This window comes from Panthera pardus, unplaced genomic scaffold (genome assembly GCF_024362965.1).
Source record: "Panthera pardus isolate Hobbes unplaced genomic scaffold, ASM2436296v1 HiC_scaffold_7, whole genome shotgun sequence".
NCBI classification, from domain to species: domain Eukaryota; kingdom Metazoa; phylum Chordata; class Mammalia; order Carnivora; family Felidae; genus Panthera; species Panthera pardus.
In genome coordinates, this window is record NW_026527002.1 from 59072247 (window position 1) to 59082484 (window position 10238).

Consider the following 10238-nt stretch of genomic DNA (forward strand, 5'->3'; position numbering starts at 1 on the left):
TCAAAAACCAGGGGGTATTTTAGTGTCACAGTAAGTTTTCATCTTTTTAAAAAAAGCCCAACCTCTTCTCCATCAAAATATGTATAATAATGAAAACAAAAATGAAAATAAAATAATCAATAATAAAAGAATATGGAAGATCTATCGTGTCAATGCTATCCAAGAATATTCTACCAAAAGTAGACTGACCATAAATATTTCAAGAATAGTGATATGTATTTTCCAATGCTAATCGTTACTACTATGTCTGTCTTGAGAAAACAAAAATCAGTTGAAAAAAGAAAACAAAAACAAAAAACAGAAGGAATACATGCCATGTGTCCGACACACTGGAGAAATTGTTTACCGAGTAGCTTTGCCCAAAAAGTCATACCCAAGTTAACCAAACTTCTGGCATTTTACTGATTTGAGCAGTCCACGTGTAATGTTGCTGAAGGATTGCCACAGTGCACTTCGTTACTAAGTCCTTTTACTAAGAAAATGAAAATGAAACATTGTTTCGTTGTTTGGGAAATCTCCTCTCTTTCTGAGATCTTTCATGGCCACCTCTCAAGTCTGCCTGTACATTTTGAGATGCATTCATTGAAATTCCTAAGAAAGATAAAATTCTCATCACATAATTTGAATGTTAGAACTTCTCATTCCACCTCCTCATTTCAGTTTATGTGAATATCAGAGCTGGACAGGTGAGACCAGAATAGGGCCCTTTAAAAATGAAACTGAAGCTGAAGGCTTAGTCCTGATTTCTTTTTTCTGTCTCTTTCTCTCCTTTTTTTTTTTTTTTACATGAAAACAAACAAAAAAAAATGCAAGAATGGAAATGACAACACATCAAAAAGACATTTTAACTTCATTCACTACGACAGTCACAAACTGGTTGAACTCTACCTGCCATCCAACTTTAAGAAACAAAGACCTGGCACTGGGAAAAAGAAACAAAACCCAAACAAAACAAAAACAATAACAAAGCGACTGGGAATTATGTAAAAATGAGTGCAAATGCGGCTACAGAACGCAATAAAAACATCAGTGCTGCGGGTTCCAGCAGCACTTATCAAAATAATTTCTGAAATGTTTCATCTGAAACATAGACAAAGCAATAAAAAGAGGATATATGTTTATCATTTTAAGCATAACAATGTGAGTTAAGAGCTTAAAAATTAAAAAAAAGAAAGTACTTGGAATGAATAGTGCTACCCTTTTTTTTCCTAAGTAGGCATAAAAATATTTTCATTTCCTTCTTGTTTTCCATACCATTATATCAAGAACTTTCATTTGTTTCATGTTACCGTTTACAACTTTAATGCACACACACACACACACAAAAGATATCTACCGCAATAGAAATAGTTGCTTCATTTCCTTGTTTGCTACATTTGCAAATGTAAACAGCTAGGCAGAGCCAGAACTGACTCTAATGCATGATGGAATATCTTTGTTGCATACGTACACTGTAGAAAATAATTATTCAATATGTCAGGCACCATTATTTGAAATGTAATACATTAATATTTACTAGAAAAATAAGTTTTTTTTTCCTATTTGTTCTCCCAACTTCTTTAATGAAATAAGTTAATCTGACAGTGCATCCAGTAGCTTGTAATATCTTCTACATCTCCGTGGCAAAAAATAAACTACTGGTTGGGACAATATAATGCAAATTATTAAAGTCAGTCCTTGTACATACATCCTTGTAGCAAGCATTGAGGCTCGACTAACAGCACCTTTAACCAATTATTTAATGTTTAGTTATTTAGCCCTATTTCCCTGAGCAGTTATGCTGAGGAGTTTTCCCTTCATGGATAGTTTTACAAAGCCTGAAGTATTAAAAGTACTATGAAGATATACTTCTAAGAATCCTATTTAATGCTACTTAACTAAACCTGTATAAATCTAATGAAGGGAGTGACTGGTACATATACCAACTATCAGTCTGTGGTAACGTAACCTTAGATGCTGCCTGGCCACAAAGTTTGGAAATTATATTTAACCAAAAGGAAATAAATAAAATACAGCAGGTTACCTTATGGAGAAATACCATGTATTCTGAACAAGTTAAGCCCATGGTCTGAACTTTTATATCCATCGAATCTTTTGAACTGAGGGGGATCCCTTTAGTTACAATGTGCCAAGTGAGATCGGTGACCAAGAGGAGGCTTAAAAAAACAAATCCAAACTGCTTCATCACATACAAGATAGGAATATCTGGCTAAAGAAAAGAATTACTACGTAAGCACTGAGGGCACTGTTTTTAAAAAGGCATATATATTGGGACAAAATGAACCTAAACTGCAAATGAAAGGACGTTTTTGAAAGGAGTATCTGAACATCTAAAGGACAAAAATATCAGAGAGGGTGTGCATGTGTATGTACAGGCAGGGCTGGCCCAAATCACTGTGCCACCGTCTGTCACTTTCCTCGCTGCTCTCTCACCAAGCCTAACCACAGCTCACATTTCTAGGTCTAAATCCGAAACACCGTCAATGAGAGGAGACTGATGTAAGAGGCGCCATTTTCCTTTCACTGCCCTGGAGATTAGATTTCTCCTCATCTGCCTAGGATTTCATGATACTTCTAAATTTAGGCAACAATTTATGGGTTGATGAACAAATGGACCAATGGCCAGCCCAATACTGCATTAGTATCATAATCTGTAAACCCTTTCAAATTCGAGATAGCTTTGATCTCTTTCTTTACAAACATAAAATAGAGTCTGGAGATACTTCTTATGGACCATTTCCACAGTACACATTCGCCAAGATGGTTCTGACTTGCTAGGTTCTAAAACACGACTATTTACCATCTTCCATTTTTTTTTTTTTTGTTTGTTTCTCACTGACCATTTGTCTCACTTTTTAATCTTGGTAACCTACTCATCAAAAGAAAGAATAAAAGAAGGGAATTTCATGTTGGATAAGGCAGGCTCTATGAAGTATTTTTTTAATAGGTCTTCATAAGACATTACAAGCTATTGAATTCCCATCAAGAAAACCTATTTCTATTTAATTGTGCTAAGTGCTAAGGTTTTACTCTTTAGGTTTTCCATTTTTTTCCACTTGTGCATTGTTCCTATGCAGGCCCCTCTGGATATGAGTTGTGAAGTCATATTTGTCCGTGCAAAGATGCTGGCATATGCTGCACTGGAAAGGTCCACTGTCACCATGGCAACTCATATGCAAAGCATACATCACTTCATCCAGAAAGACAATGCCACAGTGCACACATTTTGTGGAAAGTTCATCTTGAGTACTTCTATCAACTTTCTCTGTTTTTACTACATTCAAGGGACCTTCACTTTTTACACTTGACGGTGCCTTCGTTTTCTCCTTGGAGGCACCGTTTGCAGTTGGCCCAGGTCTGGAATGCTTGATCGCCAAATCGAGAGGAATGTCATTGTCTGATCCAACAGCTGAAAAATGAGGAGGCAGATTGAAGGTGGGATAAGGCACATAGTTTTGGCAAGGATTTGGTAGGCCAGGCACATGACTCAAGTAGTGCGGATTCCCAGGAACGGAGAGCTTATATTTACTCCAGAACCGCAGCCAGTCAGCTTCACTCTGGAAGTCATTATGTACAAAGGGAAGTCCGAAAAGGGGGTACTGGTACTTTTCAATAGGGCTGCCTGGTGGTGAATAATTCGGGTGTTTCGCAGGTCTCATGTACTTTTCTATGGGACTGCCTCTCTCAGAACTTCCTTTCCCTTCTGATACGGATGAACTATTTCCTGGGTCTCCAGTACTTTCCTGAGGACTTTTTATCTGAATGTGCAAAGGTTGCATCCTTTTGTGAATATCCAGAGTTTGGCTGACCAGGACTGGCTGCTGAGCAGAATGGCTTTTAGTCAATGAACCCTGGGCTTCGTATTTACTCAGGCTAGGGAGCGGAATTTCTCTCTGGTGACCTTCAGTTAAATGATCTTCTGACCTCCTCTCTAAGGGGCTTCCGTTGACCTGCTCCTCACTGCCACCCCTCTGGTGTTTGTTGAGCTGCTCAGCCTGAAGTGCCTCTGGGTTAAGGCGCTTTCTTGTCCTTCTCCTAATAATCTGCTCACCGTTGTTTTGTTTAATGATGTTTAAAGGCCTGGGAGTCTGCAGAGAAAACACACACACACACACACAACACATAAAAGGAAAACATTAAAAAAAAATGCATTAAAATGCATTAACAATTCCTCACAAATATGAACCACGCTTAAGTTCAAAGCAAGGGTAGACTTCATGTTATAGATTTACTAAATCTCCTCCTTTTGCCCTAAGCGGGATCAGAGGGAGTAACCAAAGCACACTATTTTAGCCTAATTAAATCATGTCCAACTTCGCAGGGAGGACTGAAAACTTTAATCTACTTAAAAACAGCTTTTCCAAACTCAATAGATTTTGGAATTGCAGCACTGAGTGATAAAACTGTGTAGAAAGTTACTTGAAGAAACGTGATTTTTCTGAAATATTTCTCAACTTCTGAGTCATGCACTAAGATGTCAATAGAGGAACATGGGCGATAGCCTTTATTGACAACTGTGGAAAAATTATACATTGCTACAGGCTGAACTGGGTCCCCTCATTCGTATGTTAAAGCTCTACCCGGCCATGTGCCTGTAGCTGGAGACATGGTCTTTAGGAGGCAAATAAGGATAGATGAGGACATAGAAGGTGGCTTTCTGTAAGCCAGGAAGAGAGTGCTCCAAACAGGACCCAACCACACTGATCCTCTGACCTCAGACCTCTAGCCTCCAGAACTGTGTAAAAATACATTCTGTTGTCTAAGCCACTCAATCTATGGTATCTTGTCACGGTAGCCTGAGCTGACCAATACATACATTCTTCTAAATAACTGTGAATGTGGATACAAAGCTATTAAATATCACAGCATAAATAATCAAAGACAAATGAACAGAATCATGAAGAAAGACATCAGGTAATCAAAGCCATATCAGTGGGAGACTTTTTTTTAACCTCTCACTTTATTTCTCCTTGTTTAATAGTATTTTACATGCATAATCACTACAGAAGATATTACTTGTTAACAGGTGAAGCATTTGTTTTCTGGTGAAAATACAAATTCCTTTGTAGCTTTGGTTCAAATACCTGATATGTCATTCTACTCTGTGCTCAGATGGAATGCTTTCACTCAGGTTGGTTTTTATTCAGGTTAAGTACTTTATGATTGGTATTTAGATTATAGGACTAAACTCTATAGACAAGACTATACTAAAAACTTTACTTGTAGTAAAGAGCTCTTTGATTTATAAAATCAAAAGAATAAGTTTAATAAATTAATGCATATTTATAGATGAAAATTTAGGGAATTTTTTTTTAAATTTTATAAAACATTTATTTATTTTTGAGAGACAGAGAGAGAGAGAGTATGAGCAGGGGAGGGGCAGATAGAAAAGGAGACACAGAATTTGAAACAGGCTGTAGGCTCTGAGCTGTCAGCACAGAGCCCAATATGGGGCTCGAACTCAACAAACTGAAAGATCATGACCTGAGCCGGAGTCGGACGCTAAACTGACTGAGCCACCCAGGCGCCCCTAGGGAAACCTTTAAGTGGCTAAAACCTGATTTTTCTAAAAGATTACTTAAATCAGCAAATCATTTCTACATAGAATATGAATATGAATATATATATATATATATATATATATATGTGTGTGTGTGTGTGTGTGTGTGTATATACATATACATATATATAGTAATTTGTGAATAATTCCTAGAAAGAATGCACTTGAATGCAAGAGAGTATCTTTTACATGTTAAACAAGATCTGGGTCTAAATCCTTTTTGGAATGTTTCTATTGTCACAGAGGCATTTTGAAGGCAAGAAAGATAACACACTTGTTGCTGACAATTCAATTACTGGTTTCAGGATGAAAATTCCACATCCCTTGGATATACCACATTCATTTGTTGAGAATGTTCAGGTTTCTAAAGAGCTCATATTTGCATTACAAAAATATGCAGTATTTAATCTATATCTTGTAAGGAAACCGGAAATTTGCATTTATACCCTTTTAAAATCTTTGTAACTTCTGTAACAGTCTTTGACATGGGATGTGAGCATAACCTTTATGTACTTAAATTTATGATTTAAAAAAACCCTCAAAACTGAACACATCTTGTCTCTGGAGAGATGAATATTAAAATAATTATAAAAAAGAGTTTACTTTATATCACAGTTGTTAAATTATCATAACCTGGAAGAGCAGTGGTTTAATTAATTCTTGGCCTATGATTGGCCAGAGTTCAATTAAAATCATTAATGTCAGTACTCATTAAATGAAAGCTTATTGCTGTGTTTAAATGGTGAAGGTGTAGAAAAAGTAAGTTGATGGGGTGGTGGTGGGGAGAATCTTTCTGCTGGCTATATGTAATAACTAAGGTTTTACAGTTTACCACCAATTAGTATTGTTGGCAGCATGCATTTTTTAAAGAGTGCTTCCAATGGTTCATTTATGAGGACGTTTTGTCTAAAACCGTATTCCCTGTAGCTGTAATTTATTCATTGGCTGTGCTACGAGCTATGGTAAAATGCCAAACAAAATGAAAAAGGCAGAGGGAAATAGATTTCTGTTTACTAAGTGGGGTATTCCTATTTTTAAAGGCAGTTCTTGTCAGCAGATAAACTTTCTAAACTAAAAAAAAAATCCTTCGGGAAGTCACACACACAGATAGAGGGGGGAATTTGTGAGTTTAAACTTTATTATAGGATTCTAACTAAAATCTGACAAGAAAGGACCGGAAGGACCTCGGTGAGGCACAGAAAGAAGTCAGCCAGAGATCTGAAAACACAAAGCATCTTCGCACCTTACTCTAGCTGGGATGTGTGCTGTTCAAGCCCTCAGACACCTCACTGGAATAAGTCTATCGGAAGAACCTAAGAGGTTTATCTGGTGTTGGTGGCTCCTAGTTCAGAACCACTCTTCTGAACGCGCCTGACTTCCAGCCCCCAAAGCAGCCAAGATGACAACTGCAAATTCTAAAGTTAAGCTGAATATAAGCACCCTTCCCCTGCCCTATATTTTATACGAGTATACATTTTTTACGTAGTTTTGAACTTTTAAGGTTTCTCCTTTCTGCCTAAACAAATTTCACCAAAGTCTGATAACCACTAGTTTGACTACCTGTTACAAAAAGTTCCCAGAAATCAATCATTTTCCTCTTTGATATCAAAAGAAGCATAATGCATTGCTAATGATCTCAAATGTATCTCCCCATAACACTGAAGGCCATTTCACCATAAATCACATGTGTTCTCAAAGTGACTGTATTAAACTCTGCGGGAGCAGGCATTGCAAGCCAGGGAATGGTACACATCACACCACAGACCAGGCTGCTTTAAAAAGCTTTTCCTCAAACAGTCTAACAAGTTCTTACCGAGTGAAGCTTCTGGTAGAGGCCACACGCGTTGCATACATATCCGCCATTTGCATTCTTTCGCCAGAGAGAGGTCTTTGTGGTCAAGCAATTGGCACAAAAAACACCCGAGCCTCTACGCCTCTGAAACAGGGAAAAAAACACAAGGTCAGAGGTGAGTCACATGATCAGTGGAGTTAGACCAAATCAACCCAGGAGTTTTGTCTTTAGACTAGCAACAATGACAGTATAAAACCACACTGCCCATAATGAGGTCAGGTTCAATTGTGTTTAATAGGCACCACTGATTTTCATTATAATTAACCCTACAGTGATGGATGAGGTGTGTGCAACACCAAAGGCTTTTCACAGAAACAGCTTTAACTTTTTGAACTTTGGGTTTTGTGCCTTTAATGACGGCTCCTAAATGCTGAACCCTAAAATATACCTTTTAAAAGTGTCAAAACAAAAGTCAAAAGACAGAACCTGGCAATATGTTCAATACACTTTAGAAAGGGGGGGACCGCATGCTACCTGAGCTTTAACATATAGTCCAGCTTATAATAAATGTGGCATGTGAACCGTTTAAAATTAAACCTGATTTGTGTCTTTTTGTATGTCATTCATGCAACGCAAGTATGAAGAGAGTATAGCACACTCAGTTCTAGTTTTTGGTGTGCAATTGTAAACTTTGAAAGAGAACACCCTCGACTTCCCAAAGCTGAGGGGACCAGTATAAACTTGTGCCAACTAGAGGTACAGTGTTACTGAGAACCCTTATGAGGTGCCTGCTTAAGCCAGACAACATAGTCCCATCAATGGCTGTTTATTTCATTTGCCTCAGACTTGGAAATCACAAGCGTTTCCGAATACAAATTGATTTTAGTGGGCTGAATTCCGTAATCACCAGATTCAAAAATAATCTAGGAATATTTAAACGTAGATAATTAGCATTGCTTGTTCCATTCTTGCTATCAAGTAATGATTCCATTAAACTCATTGAAACAAAAGTCAGGCTGTGTTTGTAGGCGCAAACGCGAACAGGCAGGAAATGAAATGCTCTTGCTACGAAAAAAGACAGCCTGAATTGCAACTTCGCTCTCCTTTCTCTAGGAAGTGAAGCCTTTAATGATAAAATATTCACGTTAGATAAGGAGTGGAAAAAGTCTTGCTGGAACCCTATTTTGTTATAAATTTAGAATTACAAATACCATAAGTCAAAATTTCAGGGATTCATAAAATTTAGGCAATTTATTTAACTTGAGTCCATACTGTAGACGAGTGGTATTCTTGCCAAGAAAATACAATGGTTATAATTGTACTCTGATACATTTCAAATGGAAAGCTTTCTGCAGACATAATTTTGGCTTCAAGACTGGAACACTTTCTTGGCATTGAAAGGGCATTTGATTCATCGGGTGTTTCACAATGTATCACTAAAAAGACCTGGTGAGCAGCCAGTTCCCTATAGGGTAATTTTTCCATCCAGATGCAAGTGCTATCAGAGGCCCTCGTCAGCTAAACTAATTATGATCTTGCAATTGCTGATGCCTGCTCACTCTAACATTCGACATCCTCCATTAATCATCAATACAAGGAAAATGAATGAAACGTAAAGAAATGAGGGCTGGTAAGCTGCACAGCTATAAAAATCTGAAATGAGAGCAATAATTTAACAAGATTGGGGGAATGTTTTTAGTGTGCACAAAGTCAGGCTAACAATTGCCCTTTTCAACCAAGAACACGATTTCATTAGTGTAGCAGGTTGTGCTACTTTAGGTGATGTAATAAAAGCTAGATTTTTCACAAAGATAATCGCTTGCTCCCCTTTTCCTCCCTCTCCGCCCAAGTCAGGACCAGGAACGCATCACGGTTAGAGAGACGACAAATGTTGGGTGTCAGTCCGCAAGTCCCTGATGGGACCTACTGCAAAAGTAGAGACTGCTCCCTCCTGAAAATGAATGAACTATTAGATGCTATGTTTATCAAACATTCTGGGGCCCCTTTTATCTGAAGTAGGTTAGGGAGCCTAGTTAGGGTATAATTGTGAAACTTCCCCTGGGGCCATGCCATCTTTTTCCTAGATCTAAATAACACGTTTGGCAAATAAACACCAACTTGATCCACATAAAGGCAATGTAAATGTCCATTTGGAAACTAACCCACATATATGGCTGAGGCTCAAATTTGAATGTGTAACCATTCACTCCAGCCTGCTTTTCTTTCCTTATGCCCTGGGTGCTTGACACAGCATGCCAAAGTGGGTGTAATCCTGGTTTCAGAGCGCGTTTCAATCCTTGCACAATTTTGTGCTTAATTCTCTTGCAAAGAAAATGCCCTTCATTAGTTAGAGGGAAAGTCCTAAAATTATAGCACTGGTTTCCATGGGCATATCCTGCTTTAAGGAGCACTTATGCTCAACTAAAGAGGTATATTTTAGGAAAACTATACCTTATTTTAAAGACCCAGAGTCTTTAAATGCTAAACTGACCCAGAGTCAATATAGCATGGAGGTTAAAAATCAGATTTAGGAGTCAGACTACTTGCATTCAAAACATGTTTCTGCCTTTTTCCAGGTGCAACTTTAGTCAAGTCACTTAACCTCGCAAAGCTTCAATTTCCCCATCTTTAAAGTGTGAGCCTCTATAGGATGTGGGCAAATGGATGCAATTAAAACAGTGCCAGGGACACAGCAAATACCCAGTAAGGTAGCTCTTTGTCAAAGGGATTCAATTATATTTTTGTAAGAGAAAAATACTTTTTTAGTTTTGTTTTCATCTCCTTCATCTACTTATTGACCATTTTAGAGATGCTTAAGATCTATAGTTGGATATTATCAAATGCATTTCATTTGTGTCAATCTTATCATATATGAGAATGGAAAGT

The 10238-nt window shown here is 37.7% G+C and overlaps 1 protein-coding gene across 6 annotated transcripts in view; it reads right to left on the minus strand.

The window, feature by feature from the left end:
* Positions 1-764: 764 nt before the first annotated feature.
* TRPS1 (transcriptional repressor GATA binding 1) overlaps positions 765-10238 on the minus strand; it is a 254080-nt gene continuing 244606 nt past the window's right edge. For all 6 annotated transcript variants that reach the window (XM_053896376.1, XM_053896375.1, XM_053896374.1 and 3 more), the window contains 2 exons: positions 7374-7496; positions 765-4088 (listed from right to left, as the gene is read on the minus strand). In XM_053896376.1, coding sequence (XP_053752351.1) covers positions 3027-4088; positions 7374-7496 — 1185 coding nt within the window. In that variant the 3' untranslated portion in view covers positions 765-3026. The remainder of the gene's footprint in view (positions 4089-7373; positions 7497-10238) is intronic.